At 42.7% G+C, this 19384-nt stretch overlaps 1 protein-coding gene across 5 annotated transcripts in view; it reads right to left on the bottom strand.

Moving 5' to 3' along the window:
* The window catches only part of SLC18A2 (solute carrier family 18 member A2), a 35056-nt gene extending 28665 nt beyond the window's left edge, over positions 1–6391 (bottom strand). For 2 of the 5 annotated variants that reach the window (XM_080403266.1, XM_080403270.1), the window contains exons 1-3: positions 6274–6388; positions 5929–6084; positions 3845–4196 (exon numbers count right to left, since the gene is read on the bottom strand). In XM_080403266.1, coding sequence (XP_080259392.1) covers positions 3845–4196; positions 5929–6049 — 473 coding nt within the window. In that variant the 5' untranslated portion in view covers positions 6050–6084; positions 6274–6388. Of the gene's footprint in view, positions 1–3844; positions 4197–5928; positions 6085–6260 lie in introns of all 5 variants that reach the window. The other 3 variants (XM_080403267.1, XM_080403268.1, XM_080403269.1) reach the window with 3 other exon arrangements.
* Positions 6392–19384: the final 12993 nt, after the last annotated feature.

Below are 19384 nucleotides of genomic sequence, written 5' to 3'. Positions count from 1 at the left end.
ATAAGACAACTGATCAATGGGTCCTGTGCAGCAGTAAAATAAAGGTTACACTGACCAGGTTAGCAGCTGTGGATGATTAGAGACTAATTATCAATCCATTAAGGTGCTGCAGATCCACTGACTTCAGCCTTGTTGTCATACAGCTACACTGGTACCACTGTGAGCACCCCTTGTTAAGTCTGTCCTGGCTGGCTTCCTCACAGACTGAGGAGGACATATGGCAAGAGAGTATTTTCCTCAAGGTTATGAACCACTGAATGTGTGTCAAGGTAAGGAAACACATGCAGCGGCAGGGAGCATGGTCCATGACCTCTCCATCTCCATGGTGGAGCATAGGGCAGGCAGAGGGGCTTTGTCCACCCTGCAGAGCTGGGCATTTCGATCACCTGCCAAAATCTGAAAGGAAAGCTTACATAGGAACCGAGCTGTAACTAAGCAGTTACAAGTGATATTTATTTCTCTGTGTTATTCTTTGCATATGTCTTGGCTGTGAACATGTCATGCTCCTAGCCACTCATTCTTTCATGCAATTAAGTTCAAAGCTGTAGCCAGGCTGGTGTAAAAATGATGAAAACGCCTGTTTGTTAAAAAAAATAACAGAGCAAATCAGTTAGTTACAGAAAGCACAGCAGCCTTCTGCCCACTCCCTTCACAGGAAAGGCTTAGGCAGAGCCTTCAGCCTCCCCTCGCCAGGGCACCCTCCTCGCGAATGCCCTGTATCAGGTGCTGCGCTATCCGGATGGTTCTCTACCAATTTCCTACAAGGAAAACCACAACGTCCATCTGAGCCATAAAATGTTATCAGCTCTGCTCTAAGAGCATGCCACGGTGGGAAGTGTGTTGTTGACATCCCACGGCAAAGCCATCACTGAGCGCTTCCTGCGCTAGGACTTCGCTAGACCGAAGGTAACTTGTATTGTCTCATGGACTGCAAACCAGTTCACTAAGCCAGGTGTGGTTTTCTCTGGTACTCAACGGAAAGAGCTGGGCTTTAAATAAGTATTTCTAGCAGAACTTGCTTCTTGAGTAAAACCAATTTTGAAATTTCTTTTTAAAAAGCTATACCTCCAGTAGTTACAGAAAAAGGGAAGAACAGCTTACAAAACTTCCAAAAAGCCCAAGTTAATTATTGGCAGAGTCACAAACAGAACATCCTGTTGCATCCTGTACAAACTCAAGCACTCCAAGCCAGAGCCTACTAAAAGCCAGTAACTCCATACTCGACTAAAAATCCAAACCACTCTTGAACATTTGTTTGACTTAAAAATAAAAACCATGAACAGAGTGCACTACCTGTTTGGAAAGGAAACTTACTTCACATCTTAACAAACTGCGCACACTAATACTGAACTAAGCAACCAGTTCTCCTTAAGCTGTGATGTTTTGCAAATGTAATAATGGCAGTAACAATTTTCACTAAACAGCTTGTCAGTGGTAAGGAAGACTCTTTATAACGATAACCCAGATATTTTCTGCTTCATTTATAATAATCACAGTTTTCACACTGCTTTTTAACTGATCATAAACCCTATTATTAGGAAATCTTAAATTTTGTTGTTTTTTTGGGGTTTTTTTGCCAATGACTTCTATTGATGTTAACTAATATTTCCCACTAAACATTTCTCAGAAGAAAGGCAGATACTGGTACCAAGATACAAATAATGCATGAAAGAAAACCAGTAATCCTTAAATCTAATTTAGGGCCACTTTGCCACTTAGGTACTCATTTCTGCTGTATGAGAGAAGATTTTGTCACACAGGACACTGGGATGATGCGGTCCTTGATTTTTCTTCTCACACTGGATGGGCACCTGAGCCCCCAAACCTGTTCCTGTGATTGCAGTCACACACTCAGCCCTGTGCAAACACCTGTAGGATGTTTCTGGGAGGAAATCTCAGGTCCCTGCAGTAATGTTGGCACTGGTGTGTTGCCAGCCCTGCTCCTGACAGCAAAGGGAGATGGTATGGGAACATCGCTGCCCCATTGACAGACCTAAGGATATATCAGGCATACCCCACAGCCAGCTCCAGGGGAGGGGTGTTACCCCGTGCCTTGGCACCAGCAGCACCAGGCTCCAGTCCTGAGATGTTCCGGCACACAGTGTGGCATCAGCAGGGACACACGCCCTCTCACTCAGGAGATGTCTGAGATAGTATCTACAGAATGATATAACCATGCTATTGAAAAAGTCATCAGCAATGTGGAGTGTATTATTGCCTTTCTCCTGGTTTGGCAGGTTGTGGGAATGATGATACTAACACAGAAAAGTAAATATCAATTAGACAATCATTTAGACATTTAGGAAAATCTAGAAGAATACCTAAAGAACTATTATATAAATATTACTTGACATTGTTACCTGTGGATAAGTTATTACAGCCTCACAAAATACAGAAAATCCAAGTAACAAAAATCTGTTTTCCTCCTCAACTTGCAGCAGTATTTGTGGAAAAGTGATTTTGCAATGGCATACTTATATCTGTGTAGGGGTGTGCAGTAGGAGATAAGGTGAAATCAGAGAGACATGAAACTGTCTGTCTCATTTAGAGCTTTTGTGTTTAGATCAATTCCACCAATGTAATACAGCTTTTGAATTCGTTACACTATGAGTCAAACCACTGCTTAGCCCTCAGTTGGATAGTGTATATATACATATATATATATATATATATATAAGCTGTAAAACCTAAGAAAGGTAGTTTTGGCTTGAAAACCTGAAATATCTAACATTAAAGTGTGTTAGTTGTTTTGGGTATCATCACATACAATAGGCATTGACTACTTAAAAGTGTTTTACAAGGACAAATTTCTGCCACATATTGTCTGAAAGCAGTAATTCTTCTTTATAAAAACAACTCAAATAAGAAATATGAAAATTAGTGATCTGACTAAATACAATTTGGATTTTATTTCCTGCAGAGATTGATCTCATACTGTTTAGGAGGACTGCAGCTGCTTCTGTGGGGAACGGTCACACAAAATGCTAACAATAAAATCAAATTAAGATCAAAAATTGAAATGATATTATAAATACTTTTACATCTCGATGTAAACATCAGTGCTCAGATTTGGGGGTATGTGTGTTCTAAGTCATTGATATTGCTGCTTACACCCTTGATCCTGGCTCAGACAGATTTTCTATGAAGTACCAATTAAGCATATTTCATGCCAGACATCATATATATGCAAAGAGACAGAAAGAACAGTTTGAAGGCTGGGCTAGATCACGTACTGATGGAAATCCATGATCCACTGAACTTGGTGATGAACATGGTATCAGCAAAGTTTGACACTTGTTCATTTTTCACTGAAGTCCACACAATTTCCCACCAATTCTTACCTTGGGAGACTCCAGATCACTGCATACCAAATCACACCAAGAGCTGGGCATCTCTAGGAGAGCAAGGGAGGGATCTGAATCCCACCTACAGTTTCAATATCATGTTTGCCTAATATAGGTGTAAGAAACATATCATCAATTTACAGTGCTTCGTAAATAGTACATCGTAGTGTCTTTTGTCCCCATATAACTATTGAAGATGTTTCGACACTTTTTTCAGCAAAAGTTTCTATAAGCACCTGAGGTTTGAGGAGCTGGAGGAAAAGCGTACGATACTGAATGTATCAGATGGTTCATGTGCAGCTTACCCATTTATTTTGGAAAGGATGTAGGTGTTTAGAAGTGTTCACCAAATGTATTTCACTAAAATTTTCCTCCAGATAAAGTGAGAAGGACAGTAAGCCAGAGCCACAATAGAATTAAAAATACTTTGTTGAAATACCAGTCCGGACTAAAACATCACTACAGGATCCTAACAGAGTAACGTAGCAGAAATAACATACCTGTTTGTCAGCGGCCCTATGAAGGGATTAGTGATGAGCTGCACTGTTGCTTTGGAAGCAAACAAGAGACCGACTTGAACGTTTTCATTCAGCAGGTCCTTATCTTCCTTGGGGCAGTCAGCCGGGGAAGGAGTCACATTTACTGTCATTTGTTCTGTCTGAGCACGAGGCAGCTCTCCGGGTCCTGTCTGATCAGATTCATTTCCAGTAACCATTGTCGAGTTATCGTAGTAGGAGAAGATGCTCTGAAAATTGTCCATCGTTGTTGAGACTACGTTAGGCTTAGTAGTCTGGATTTCTGTGTCATTTTTCGCATGTTTGATGCTGTAAAGGTAACTGGGAATTATTGGCACTGGAAAAACAAATAGAATATATCGTCATCTTACTATCAGGTTATTTGTAAATGGAGTCACCAAATTTTCTTGTTTGCTTTGCCATTGATTAGGAAATGCAAGGCTTTCCTACAGAGCACATTAGTAAGGATTTTAAAACATGGAAACACAGAACTGAAATAGAAGTTTTCTCAGGGGAAAAAACACACCCGTAACTCAGAAGTACAGTTTAAAACAAATTCTTTTATGTTAGTTTTTATTTTTGGCCAGTTTTCACATATGTGATTTTCTATACAGGCATCATCCAGAAAGCAAAATATAAGCATCAAAGCCCATGTCTGAAGAGTCTCTGTTACACTTGACTGCACAAATCTATTTATTAGATTGTGAAAACATGAAAGATAAGAAAAGCATTGAAACAATTATCAAACCAAAATATTAAAAAACCTAATAAAACACATTTCTAAAATAAACCACAAAAATATCAAGAAATAACAGCCATAAGAAGTAAAAAAGCATAACACTCCTATATTAAGTAATCAGAACTAATGTGTGGTGGTGGTGTTTACATATCTCATTTTTTTAAAAAATGTACATTGAATAGATCATCCAAAAGGGATTTTCTTTGTATTATTTAGGATCATAGATGAATTTTAATTGCATTAATATGTATCTCAGAAATCAGCATTTCAGAATTTGTCAAAACAGATGTCAGGTTCATTCAATTTAACACTTAGTGACAGAACCACCCTTCCTCATCTTGCATCTCTTCCTGAAAAAGCCACTCTTTCAGTAAGTCTGAGAACTATCATAATTTCTAGGGCTTCTAGCACTGAATAATTAAATGTTAATAACTTCCTAAGAAAATATATTCATGTAAAAACCATCCAAAATCTACTTGCTAAAAATACATCTGTGTTTAACTGAGGTCTACCCTATGGCAGTAGCTTTTAAGCCGAAGTCCCCCCAGACATTCAGAAGTGATTCAGAAGCTGAGGCTGCAGCATGGTCCGGGCGCTGGCTCTGCACAGCCTGGCTCGTCGCCGCCAGCAGCATGTGCCTTCACGCGTGTGCCCGCACAGCCGCCAGCTGTAGCCTCTCTGAAGCCTTTTCTTTCAACTCCTATAAACATCTGAAGATGAGGGCTCCTAAAACTACCAGTGAAAAATATTCAAGCCCCTGATCTGAGTAGATTCCTGACTTGACACTAAGCCACTGATGCCAGTAGAAGCTGCATCTACGACTTTGATCAAAACTTGAAAAATTTTATTAAACCAGCTCACAGAAGTGCTTTTCTTAAAACCCAGTTAGATGGGTTTCTTCTTAACCCCCCATTTTATGGCCAGTGTGGGGGAAGGAGGAACTATCACAAGGAAACAGGCATCTCCAATGTTATCTAGCCTGCTGTTTCAGTTGCATGACCACAGGAGAAAAAACGATGATGAGCTAAAAATATTGTTCTGCGAAGTATCAGTATTAGCAGAAAAAAAAAAAATTAAGACCTTTTTATCCTGCAATGAACATAGAAATAAAGCGAGACTTTGACGTGTACAGCTGGGTGTTTGCCATACCTAGAAAATCATTCGTGTTTAAAAAACAAACAAACAAACAAACAAACAACAAAATAAGTGCTTGAAAATGTTTTCGAGAGCGTTAATCGTGCGGGCAGGGAGTGCAGCTGTCACCGGAGGTTATTCCTGGCATCAATCGGGAGGAGGGGAAAAAAGCCCACCCAGACCCCATTGTACCTACCGACCACGGTCAGGAGCATGTTGTCCAGCAGCAAGGCGATGAACACGATCAGCAGGATCAGTTTCCTGGACTGCCGGCTCTCCCGGAGCCAGCGGAGGAGGCTGAGCTCGCCCCACGCCATGGTCCCGCCGCCCGGCCCCGCGCCGCCGGCTCTGCCTGCCCAGGGACAACGGGTCAGGGGACGGCACCGGGGCACCGCGGGCGGCAGCTCCGGCGACTCCCCGGCAGCGGGAGCCCCCCAGCCCGGCAGCCCCCGCAGCCCGCAGCCCCGCAGCCTCGCAGCCCCCCGGCCCCGCAGCCCCCAGCCCGCAGCCCCCCAGCCCACAGCCCACCGCCGCCCCGCACCCGGCCGCCGACAGCCCGGCCCGGCTCCGGGCGCAGGTCCCCGTCCAGCCGCACGCTGCCAGCCGGCAGCGCAGAGCGGGGAGGAAGAGGAGGAGGACGAAGAGGGGGAGGAGGAGGAGGCGGCACCGCTGGTCACCGTGTGAGCGCGGGGAGCGCGGGAAGCGGCCCGGGGGAAGGGGGGGGTCCCGTCCTCTGCCTCCCCGGGCTGCGGGCAGCGGGCAGTGGGGCTGCGAGGCTGCGGGGCTGTGGGCAGGGGGCTGTGGGCTGTGGGTAGGGGGCTGTGGGCAGGGGGCAGCGGGGCTGTGGGCAGGGGGCTGCAGGCAGAGCTCCTTCTTGCCCCTCTGGGCCACGCCAGAACCCCTGCGTGCCCGCGAAGATGGGCCAAACCAGACACCGAGGGGGAAGATGTCACTGCTTCTGTGCCTCAACACGCGAGCAGGGTGCCCCACGGGCCGGCCCAACACGCCAGTGTGCTGACCCACTCACTGTTTTCCTACAAGCAGGAATTTCCACTGTTTGGCCTTTCAATTGCTCATTTTTCTTGCCTGCCCTGCACTGAATCCCAAGTGTTGCACCCAGCCTTGGGACCCGGGTGTCATCTTTATGAATTTCTTTTCTTCCCAGTCTACGTTCAACAAGAGATTAACTGCGTTGAACTGACCAAGATTTGCATTTTTTAAAAACCATTATCTTTCACATCACGTAGCACACTGCTTTCCTTTCGTCACCCAGTGCTGAACCTTGCGAGCTGCTCTTTGCTTGGCTGTCCTCACCGAGCTTTGCTCGAGGTAAAGCCCACTGAACTGGGGGATGTCTCTTAATGAGCGTCACGGCCCCAGAAGCAAATATGAGACTGAAGCTGGTGATATCGTGACTATGCAAATCCTCTCCCACTTTAAACGCCTTGTGCATGCTGCCCAGCCTGGTGGTGCCCACTTCCAACGCAACGTGATCCCATTGCCAGGGCAGCTTGCTTAGGAAGCGGTGCCCAAACCTGGGCTGGTGCTGCTGCAGCAGCAGGCGTTGTATGCTGTAAACACCCAGGTTCAGGAATAACAAAAGGCATTTCCACTGTGGAGTTTTGCCAAGGTGAGTAACAGTAGAAGCTAAATGGTTACGGTCTAAATTGCTCTCTTAGGTCCTAATCCCTCTCTGGATGAAGTTTAACAGGCCTCAGGCATGAGAGTAAATTTTCAGCGCAGTGTGTTATTTGCTCTATACAGGTTTTTCTAAAAATAATGGAAAGTGGGAGAGGATATGCTGATAACACATCTCTTCTGCTTGCATGCAGGAGCTTTGATTTTATTTGATGTGTCTGCCATCCATTATTTTTATATGGGACCTATTGCACTGGTACATGGCAAATATCACCCAAGGCTATTAATAAGCTATTTATTCTTGAATGATGGCTTATAAACGGTTTTTTATTTTCCAGTTTTTTTAACTGGCAACTTCAGGAGTAGGGCAAATTTGTGTTTGAATTTCCAAAATGAAGCATCTGCTCCTGTACTCAGAGGAAATAGAAAAATACGACCTACTGGACTGGGTCGGTGAGAAATGCTTTATCCTCCAAGTATCAGATCCTGAAGGCACTTAGACAGCAAATTACATCATTTTGTTGAGAACTTGTGTGGAGTGCAGTGGGAGATGGGGAGCACTGGCTCTGGGTAGCAACAGAAGCAGCATTAATAAGGGATCCATGTCAGTGAAATGCCAATAGCAAAACTCTGCCAGGAAAACATGGGTTTGAGTATTGTGTATTCCTGGCAGTTCACAGGAGTTAACTGACATTGGTGCTGCTGGTACTGTCACCTGTCAGAAAACAGATGTGGAGAGGAATAAGATGCTTTTCCAGCCATTTCTGATGAGGGACATGATTGTAGAAATGCCTTGCCTCTCTCTCAGTATCATCTATACGACAAGGTGAATGTCTCCTTCCCCCCGCCTCCCCTCCCAGGCCTTTCTTCTAGAATATTTCTCCTCTCCACCCGTCTATCAGTGACACCCACACTGACAGCATCTGGCCATTGTGCTCTGCTGGACTGTACATCACTCTTCCTGCTGTCCTAATTTCTCTCGCCTTCAGCCAATTGATTGATAAGTAATGCTACAATATATACGCAAAATCATGCCTGCACTATTAGCGTGGATAAGCATGAGAGCATTTGAACCCTTTATTTGCATGTAAAGATGCCTACACGTGCACAGATACTATTGCCTTACTAATCTGGCCGATGAAATTGTGGTTACCTCTAGGAAGTGAGCAGGTCAGGAACCTGCTAGGTTTGCTGCTCTGCAGGTGTAAACTGCATTCAAACAAGTAATGATTCTTTCACTAATCTTTATCTTTAATCTGTGACCTGTGTCTACTGGAGTACAAACAGAAAACTAGTAGGACCACAGCCAAATCAGCAGTTACTCTTGGGAACCTGTTGCTGATTTGGTTTTCTTATTGAACTTTTTACTATTATGTAACTGTTAATTAAGACTGGCCAAAAAGGAGGGAAGAAAAGCTGTGGGATTTTTGCCAGGTGTTATTTGAGTTTTCAACCAAATGATTGAGCAAAATTTCATGCTTTGAGAAATGCTGGTCAGCTCCATCTCTTTTGTTAAGTCTCTACCTTTTATTTTCTTTAACTATCCTTTAAAGTATACATGTGCTTATTATACCGATATTTAATCATATTATCACTTTATTAATTTTAATAAGAAATAGTTATAATCTCTGAAATTAGTTCCAAAAGCATATATTTATTTCGGAATCAAAATTGCGAGGACTTATAAATACTTATCTCCTAGTGAAACACCCTTAAGTCATTACGGCATGGGCTTAAAGGCACGGGGCATCATAAAGCTGGATGATAAAAGATGTTTTAATGCGGTATCTGACTCTCAGGCTTTGGCAGACTGAATGGTAGACTCTCCTGAATCACCTCTGCCATAGGGCCTGCATAACCAAATGAGCTATGCAGACAAATAAAATAGCCGTAAACACACAGGCAGGGATACTGCAAATGATCACCAGTCTGGACATGATGTTGGAGAACAGTACTTACTAGCAGTCAAAATTTTTACCCCAGCCAAAAATTCCTCTGTGGCAGTGTGTCCTGGCTGCTGTCATGGGAAGTGGCACCATGTCTTTACAAGCCCAGGGGAAAAGTGACATTTTGCTGGTTTGCCTACAGGTTCCTGAAGTGATGAAATTTAGAAAAAAGCATTTCTGGTTCTCACCATCCAAGCTGAGAAATGCACTACCTTGCTGGCTTCTTTGGGAAAAGTAATCCCTTTTAAAGCTGTCTCTTTTTAAGATTTACATTTATTTTTAGTGCTTGGAGTTTAATTTGCAATAATTCATAGTTATCTCAGCTTTCTGTATGAATTAATCACTTGCAGTTATTGCTATTGGGGAAAATTCCTGCTATAAATAATTCTTACCATTTAAGTTGGAAGACATACCTGGCAGCTTATGTTTTACTAATAACAAGTAATATACTTAGTCAGCTTTTTTAACCTTTGTAGCTCTTTCAAGACTTTTTTTCTTCGTGCCCGCCAGTCATGCTACTAATTACTCGGTAGTAAGACTGTGTGGTAGTTGGTTCCACTGAATAATGCATCTCCTCTTATGCAGGCATTGAGGATGTGTATTGTATTTTAATTTTCTGCCATATAGCCTACAGTAAATATATGTGTGAATGTGTATATTTTTATATATATATGTAAATATATAATATATATGATCGATTATACAATATATGATTGTTCACCTTGGCATGCAGTGTTTAGAGGAGAGAGGAAAAAAAGCAGAAATTTTGCTTTTAAGAGGGTCACTTATCAATTAATCTGTAATGCTAAACATTTAGCTGAACGACTGTGCGTGTGATAAGCGGGTCTGAGACTGTGAGGGGTTCATTTTTAAAGCTAGAAAGGCTCCAGGTGGAGAAAGGGTGTACAGGGAGAAGAAGGCGTATTACACAACTCATCTGTCTGCTAAGAAGAAGCAAAACATCACTTGCTGCCCTCTGCACAGAAACAGCAATATTAATTTTAACGTAGGAACATAGGGCAGCTGTTTCCCCACGCACCAAGAAACTGTGGCAGGAGGTGCAGGCGTGTTTTAGAGATGTAGGAAGGCTGCAGTGGAAGCAGAGTAGAAGGAGAAATGAAGATACATAGCTGATGCTCTGTTGTGATGTTCATGGGAAGTGATAGACATTAGCATACAGGTGTGTCGTGGAGAAAACTCTAGACCACAACACATTATGGCATAAGCTATCTCTATGCACTAAAGAATTTAACATATTAAAAAGCAAAGTTTTTCAAGTTAGGGCACTTATTCTAAAGTATTGTTCGCACATAGTCTTGACCCAAAGTAGCAGCAGCAGTCTGAGGTGCGATCTCTTCAGGTTTTCTCCATACCATTCACACTGAAAAAACCCCATCAAAAGCTGATATGGTTGGGAAACAGTATTGTAAGAGTTTCAATGAGGGTTTGAAATTTTCAGAGTGTTTCAGAACTAGGAAATTTTATTCTACAGCACAACATCTTTCCACTAAAATTGACTTTTTAATCTATTTTGCTATTCACAATGAGAAAAAATATTTGGCTACTCTGGAGTTGGGGAAGTGGTTAAGCAGAAACTCACCGCTTACCCTGCTCCCTATTTAAATGCCTGAAGAAAACTTGTAGCCTGAAATGTTGTAGCATGAAAACAATATTTAGCTGTATATGGGAAAATATTTAGCTACATATGGGAACAGTAGTTAAAGCAATGGTAGGATGAACACCAGTAATGCTTGATCCGTGCAATGGTTTCCCGGTATGCCTCAGGTGTATAACCTCACCTTTTAGACGTGCTTGAAAATTTAGCCTAAAGAAACCCAAAACTGATAGAGGAGGGGCCACATATCAGCACTGGCCCTGATTTCTCCTCCTGTCTTCCAGTACTATGCTGTTATTGCCTGCCCACAACATGAGAGGAGGGAAGGGCAGCCCCTTCGGTCCCACACCCCAGAACATCATCGCTTCCGCGCTGCACCCAGAATATCAGTGCTAGAACGCTGAGAGCCGCGTTACCCTCAGGATATAGTGTGCCTGTCCTTGGGCTCTGTCAGGAGAGCCATCGTGCTGCAAGATGTCCAGGGAAGCAATTTTTAGCCTTTTCCATGGCAGACTTTTTCTAACCACTATTATTACTGACCACAGGTTGGTGATGGTGAGGTCTAGCTCTGACACGTTTCATCGCTCTGACAAGAAAAAAGGGTCTGCCAAGCACATTAAAAGCTGGAAAGTAACTAGGCTAAATAACACCTTGTTCTATCTGTTCTTTCCAAGCTGGTATTCTGTTTGCAGTGAACAGAACCCTGAGGGCAGCCCACTGTTAGCTTCACGATCAATGGGAAGACATGCTGGCCTCAGTTTTACAAACCTAATTATTTTCTTCAGAAATCTGTCTGAAACTAAAAGGCATCTGACAACAAAACCTCTCCTGTCCCTGGAGCTTAGAGGAATTCAGTCATTTCATGTAAATTGTGTTTATATTGACCACTTACATGTCTTTTGAAACTGGTACCTTTTAGGTGTCTTTGCAAGAAAGCAGAGTCCCCTCCAGACACAAACCATGTTCTCCATGTATTAAGAAATATGGTTGGTAATAAGGATATAGTATGTGTTTGTATTTATACCCACACAGACATAGGCACATAAATGGTTGCATGTGTGCGTGTGCATGCGTGTAAGATGCCACTGTGCATCAGTTACTCAGGTAATGGTGCACAAGCCACATGCCCCGGGAAGTCTGAAGGGCAAAGCAGAGGGTGAGCAGGTTGTGGGGAAATGAAACAACAGCTTTTCCTTCAGTGGCTGGGCTTCAGAGGCAAATACTTTCCTGCTTTTTTAGCCCAGGCGTCAGCCTGTGCACTGACTTGGAGTGTACAGGAAGCTTTGAGGTCAGTTTGGTTTAAGTACTTGTTCACCTTTAACATTTGTCAACTGGTTAAAAGATTAGCCGGGGTTTGTGCGCATCGTAAGCCCTTTGCCACAGCATAGCTGTGCATCAAAAACTGGATTCAGCCTCTTCTTTCTGCTGGTGTGCAACACACTGCCTGCATTCACACTGATGAGTTTTGCAGAAACCGGCCGACGCTGCGTGCATGAATGCAGGGGTGTCCCGAGCAAAAGAGATCCTGAAAGTGAGGCAAGGCGAGTTTGAAGTATGACATGCACTCACTGTCAGCTGTGCTATGGTAGGAGAAAGGAAAGGCTCAGAGACAGTGAGAGTCATGAAGCCAAAAAAGTTCATGAAGCAGAACTTCACAGAGACAGAAACATATAAAGCAGGACTGCTGGGCAGGGGAATACTTTTTCCAGGTCTTGAATCAGTTATGGGGAATATCCTCCTTGAACTCAACCCGAGTAGCTCTGTACATTCAAGACACAACTCAAGAGTTAGTGAAGGGGGAAACGTTTGCCTCCAAGAGGAGGAAGCAGCTGGAGGCCAGGGCAGGCTCTCCTTTTTCTGTGCACCTTCAGAACAGCCAGCAGTGAAGAGGTGGCTCCATGCCTCCCGTAGATCTGTAAACCTTCATTTAGCACAAAGAAAGAGGTGCAAACCAAGAGAGAAAAATGGGTAAAACATGAAGAAGCACTTCTACCTCTTGGTTGCATTTCAGGTGAGTTGCTGGCCCGTCATGACAAAGCATTGTGTTCCCAGACCCTGAAAGTCATACCACAAGTCCTGACTTACCTGAACTCTTGTCCAGGTAGTTGTTAGGGTTCTCCTGTCCAGGATCTCTCCTGTCCAGGATTTCCATGCTTGCTGACAGCCTGTTTACTGCAAATCCCACAACGTGAGCATAGTGGACTGTTTCAGGACCTCCTGGCTGGCTCAGCCATACCCATGCACCGCGGTAAAGGAACCTACGTGGTGGGTGGGTGCTGTTGGCACCTGATGGCACCACATCACGAGGGCACAGCAGTCACGCCAGGGCTGCCGTGCCGAGCAGGTGGATGCCTCGGACTTCTTGTGAAGTCATTCCTTGTTCTTTAACACAGTTTTAGCACAGCTGGCTTCTGCTTATGTGAAAAGGTTAAACCAAGCTGTAACTTTGTCTTTCTAAAGGATGAGTTGAGTGTCAATAAAATAAAACAATGTTTTGTTTGACATGTTTAAGAGTTCACAATAGAATCCCCCAAATACAGAATCATCATTAGTGGAAGTGGCTCCAAAAAGTTGGCTTACTTTGCTAACATTTAAGAGCAAATCCCATCTATTGTGGAAAGTGAATCCACTCTAAAATCCTTGAATTGCCTGTCAGACCTACACCTAAGTATATTATCCTGGATTAAACCCTGTGGAAAATTCATAATGAAAAACAAGCCAACCATGCAGAGCAGGTGTGACTTGCAGACTGCTGCATGCTGTGATTGCTTCCCATAGATTATAATTTTAGCAACACCTGGGCTCAATGTGCTGTGCTGATGCAACAGCCTTACGGTTCCTAATGAAATAATTATGGGATAATAGCACAAAGAAACGTTCAGAGCTTGCAAGAAAACCAACAACTGCAATGCAGGAACAAAGATACTAGATTAGCTGGAGATGAAAAGCTTTTGTGTGGCCTTATTTATATTGCTGGTGTAAATAAAATCTCTTCAGACCTGTATGTAATATGTTATATATAAATGCAGTCAATGAGAAGTTCATGGGTATGGAGGGAATTGCTATGGTTTTGCAAAAGGACAAGGCCTTACATAAAATATCCTGTTTGTTTGGGAAAGGTGAGATGGCAGAAGAAGAGGAGAGCTTTGTACCACCTACTTCTTTCCCTGCTGAGCTCCCTGAGAGCTCAGGGAAGGGTGATTGGTGCTTTCAAGGGTGGCTGCCCTTGCTGCAGTCTGAACTGCCCTCTGCAGCTGCCTCTCTGTGCTAACCCATCTGACTTGGGAGAAGAGACAAACCCTCGGTATAATCACTTGCTGCCTCAGTATAATGTGTGTAACACTCTTTACCTGATCACCAGTAGCTTCACACAGTCTTGTTCATTAACATATATGTTATGTTTGAGAGTCTTCCATGAAGGATGTCATCGAATAACCAGCTTGGGTTTATTTATTTAAAACAATCTGCCACAAATGCAACAAAAGTTTTCTAATGAATATCAGCAAAAAACAAGGGAGGTGCAACCCTGCAAGTAGGAGCCATGGGGCTTTCCCAGACAAACCTGCAATGTCAATTAAATTTCCTTTTGAAAGGTGATACAGGTCAAGTTGAAGGATAGATTGGTCAAAAGTACCAAGAAATAAATACATTCAACATAAATACACAGGTCTGAAAGATCTGAAGGTTAAAAATTGACATTGGACAGCTCTGAATTCTTGCAAAATTTCTGAGTTTGTTCTGAATGTTGCAGTAGAATACCAGTGAAATGGGGGGTGCATGAGCTCTACCTCTCTGCTACATGTATAACTCACTCAAGATCTCCTTAGACACCTGGAACAAAACCTTGGTTGTTGTAGGGCATCCAGAGTAGCTTAAAACCATCTTCACCCTTTGTTAATGGATGAAAATCAAGGAAGATTTCTACTCTAAGACTGGATCCTAAAATGTGCTAGCAATAATAATAAGCATTTAAAAAAAATGCTCTCTGAACAGTGCTCTTTGTGTAACCTTTTGATAGAAATTCTGTTTCACTGGAATATCTGTTCCAGAGTCAAGTAAATAGACACAAACCAAGTTTATATCTTACATGAGCTTGTTGAATTCTTAACGCAGAGAAATGTGATCTATGATCTAGAATGACTGAAATCTTTGCTTCATCAAATCTGTCAAAATCTCTTAGATACCTGCATGCACTACTGGAAATGCTGTAGGAAATGCCTTCAGCCAAATTCTTTTTTAAAAACCTTACTCAATTTTCTTCCACCAAGAGTGCTTATGTTTTTGCATTTATTTTCAACAAGAGATATTTTTTGTTGCTTGTACCACACAATCTGCACAGGAGTCTAAACGCACTTGAAAAAATAGGAAGCCCTGGCCAGGAATATAAATTGCACTGCTGTGCTTAGTCACAAATGGCTGAGTGCAATGAGATTTTACAATAAACCAGAAATGTCTGTGTTTTGTTGTGTCAATAAATGTTCCAGTGATGCTCTTAAAGACAATAAATTACTGGTAATGGAACACTCTCCTCTGCATGTAGAAGTCATTTTCCACTTCCAGACATTCTCAGATTAGGTTTAAATTGCTATTAGAAAATCCTAAATGTGTTTGTTTGAAGAAAATCTCTTTAATGCCTAGAAATAATCCAACAGTGGCTGGTTAGAGCAGAGTTAGCTAGAGTATTCCTGGGAAGCAGAGTTTACACATTTGGACGGAAACTCAGCTCCAACAGATCCTTACTGCTAACAGAAGGAACAATACAGAGAGATTTCACAGCCTGTAATTTTTTGCAGCTGCTTGATGGTACTGCTCAGCCAAAGAGAAAACATGTTGTCAGTCTGCTGAGAAAATCATTGTGGGAGTCTGACTTTATAACATGGGCATGGGACTCGATAGTGAGACAGCACCCCTGGGCTACACTTGGCAGAGGGCATCTCATACAGGTTGTTAACGGAAAGCCTTCGTGGAGGCAGAAATAAACGATGGATGTTGCAAGCAGGGCAGGCTAGGAGGTGAATGGAGGAAAGGAAGAAGTGATAAGTGAAGGAAACAGCAGAAAATAGGACTCTGATGTTTAACCATTAGCTCTTTCATAGGCAGAGCTGTTGGTTTCCCTGAAGTTCCACTAAAATCCATGGTGTTTTCATCGCTGGAGTTCATGTGCTTGGTAGTGCTTACAGCCTGGACCTGAAGGTACAAGTGCTGGGGTTCTTACACGGCCTCTTTTCTTCAGCATTGACTTCAGCAATAGAAAATCAAAGCAGGACAACCCCTTTACTTTTTTTCTTATTAATGATAGCAATGCTACAGATCAGAACAGTGTGTCTGTTTACAAGTGTGATGAGCTGTGAATAATCTCCAAGACTGACATACTCTCCCTGGTCCTACACTGAAAAATGAAAGAGTGAGCTGGAGATGTAAAGCATTAAAAGGAATTTTAAAACGGACTTTCTGAGGTTTTCCAGAAAGAAATCCACAAGGGATTGAGCACAAATTTCAGAGGGGCTAATTAGCTCCACACTGTACGAGAGCCATCACTGGCAAACTTAGTCTGTGCTGGATTGGACTGTGCTGTCTTACAGACTAATGACCCCCAAAACACTGAGCAAATGATTCTTTCCCAATCAGTACCCAAAATGTATTCCATGCATTCAAATTCAAAATTGCATTTCCCTTAGCATAAAGCCTGCTTTGCTTCTTATTTTATTTTGCTTTATAGAACCGAAAAATGAAAAGAGAATAAATCGGTGCTGCTAATGGATGTATTTCCATTAGCTATAGCAGGGCTTGCCCATACTCATGAACAAAGGTTGTCATTTCATGTTGGAAGCCATCAAAATCGGCTGTGCTGCTTCCTATTTTCTGTCAGTGTTTTGAGCTTTTGGAAGCCTTGTGCAGTCTGAACGTGGGAGGTAATTTTGCCTTGTACATGCAGGAGTCCATGAGCATGGACATGTAATGTCACATTTATATGTAAACATATGTATGTGTATGTGTGGGTACATTAGATACTTCAGGTGCGCTCTGTAGTTTTATTTTCAACCCTACTTAACAAAGAGATGTGAAGCCTTATGTGTGTGCTCTGCAACTGCGTATTTCTGTTGGAGCATATTGGACTGAGCTTCCCCTGATGTCTTTATTGATATTCTCTATGGGGACACAAATAGCAAAAGTATTAATGGACTCTTGATTCTGACTGAGCAGAAGCTATGTTAAATGCAGTCAGGAAAAGAGGAAGGAAATATGAGCCAGAAGGTTCCAAGCAGTAAAGAAAGTTCTGGCTGTTGGTGAACTTGCAGCATGTTTTCATGTGAGATTCCTCTTTTAAGGACCATATCTTTCCCAGGGTGTTAGATCCCCTGTCAGTGACAGCTTCTCAGTCCTGAGATGAGCTCTCTCAGTGGTACATGGGCTAGAGGATTTCCATGGATCTTCCAGGGGAAAGCAGTTTAATAAAGTGCTTTCTTACGCTTGTATTTTCTTATATGCCTTTCTTTTTACCATTTTATTCAAATATTGATACTAACACAACAGAGAAGTGAGCTGGCATGGTGTCAGACAGTTAACAAACCAGTAATTAACTGACATAATGGCAAGGAATCTTGACTAGTTGTGTCTGGCATGTAGGAAAGGAGGGGGGTGTAGATGTGAAGCAGGTGGCATCAAGCGAGCAAAATGCTGTCAGCCCTAATGCAGGTGGGAAAAGAGTTGAGGAAGTGGCCTCATGGAGAAGGGAATTTGCAGCATCTCTCAGAAGAGACCCCATTCAGTCATTGGGAGCCGAGTGGTGCCAAGCTTCTTCACAGAGTCAGGGAACGGAGTGATTCACCCTTCTTATGTTGAGAAGTTAACTATAAGTAACGGAGCTACTGCTGAGTCAAAAGATGCATTCATTCGAACTGCGAAGCCATGAACTGTAAAATCTAAGCTGAGCCCAAGAGTTTTCCCTCAAAGCCTTAAAAAGGCTCAGTTTGGCAACCAGAGATTTTTCCTTTAATATAGCAGAATGCAACATAATAGATAAGACCACAGAGGCCATGAAATAGAAAAATGTGATTTGCTGAATGATGCATTTAAAAACCTGCAGTACATCTGTCTTCATCCAGGGATGAGCCTGTGAGTAGGAGAGTGTTTCTACAAAGGGGGTGAAGGGATTCCTCAGTGCATGATGTCAAGGGTATTAAATTTTTGCTGTATAAGACTTCTACCTTTCTGAAAAGGAAAGAGAGGAGTTATGTAAAATCATGATTCTGTGACATGGAATATCTTCTTTGTCATACAATATACATATATGAAATGGCTTTATATAACTTTATATGATCTGTATAATTTTATATAATTTTTCCTTCAGCTTTTCTGTGTGAAGAAAGCCAATCACATATGAAATATGTGGGGCCAGCTCTTCAATATTCACAAATCGCTCTTGTTCCTCTGTTTTCCATGGCAACTCACTACAATTGAAATATTGATCCAATACAGGTTAGTTCATTGCTGAAAAGTTTAGATGTTTTAGGGGAGGGAAGTTTCACAGTTAGCTCTTCAGATCTAACAAACACTTAGGATCCTGATACACGAGATGTGAGTGGAGGTGACATACCTTCCCACCTCTGAGCATCATCAGAGGCCCCACCTGCTGAACTGCTTGCCAGCAGCATGTTACTTGAGGCACAGGGCAGCATCACTGCCCCTCTTCTGCTCCAGGACCTCACGTGCCAGGTATAGCAGGTCAACCTGCAGACATCTACGGCTGACGTGGGGTGATGGAGCAGGAGCCAGGCAGCAGCAGCTTTCTGCAGATGTGTGGGACGTGGGCACCACAGCTGCGCCGTGCAGCACAGAGCCAAGAGGCTCGATCTCGCACCCGGCGTGTGACGCTGGCTGGGCTGTGTATTAGATTAAGCATCCACATTCTCTAGTCACCAGATTTTCCCTGCAGGGACAGTCAGTCACTGTCAATATTTATAAAGCCCGATGAGACCTTCTCACTGAAGGGCAGAAGAAGCGAAAAGTGTTTCATCATGATGAGTTTCCAGCTCTTCAGTGACATTTGATGAAATCATATTAAGCATAATTATATTTGAGGGGAGCACATCTAAGTTCCAATAAGCCTTTATAGTTATTCATTATCTGATGTCCTCATTTTCATTTTCAAAAGGTTTGTTTGCTTCATTCGGTGAAATCAAGGGAGAATCATTTTCATAACCTCTTCAACTTTCAGGCCCTTTAATGAGCTTTATGGGTGAATATTTGCACTTGATTTTTGGCTTCTAGGGGATCCCATCATATTCATGAAGTTATGGACAATAGCCTTGCAGATTTAGAGGCTGCATTTCTTTGGTTATTATCAAAGGAAGTTGTTACATAAAGAAAGCAGACTTTGTGTTTTCAGAAATTACTACAGTTAGTGGGATGAAATCCAGGCATTACAGCTACTTCACACCAGAGTTGTATGC

Source organism: Falco punctatus (genome assembly GCF_963210335.1).
Source record: "Falco punctatus genome assembly, chromosome: 9".
Classification (NCBI taxonomy): Eukaryota; Metazoa; Chordata; class Aves; order Falconiformes; family Falconidae; genus Falco; species Falco punctatus.
Note: the sequence above shows the minus strand (reverse complement) of the source record. Positions and strands in the feature narration are given on the sequence as shown.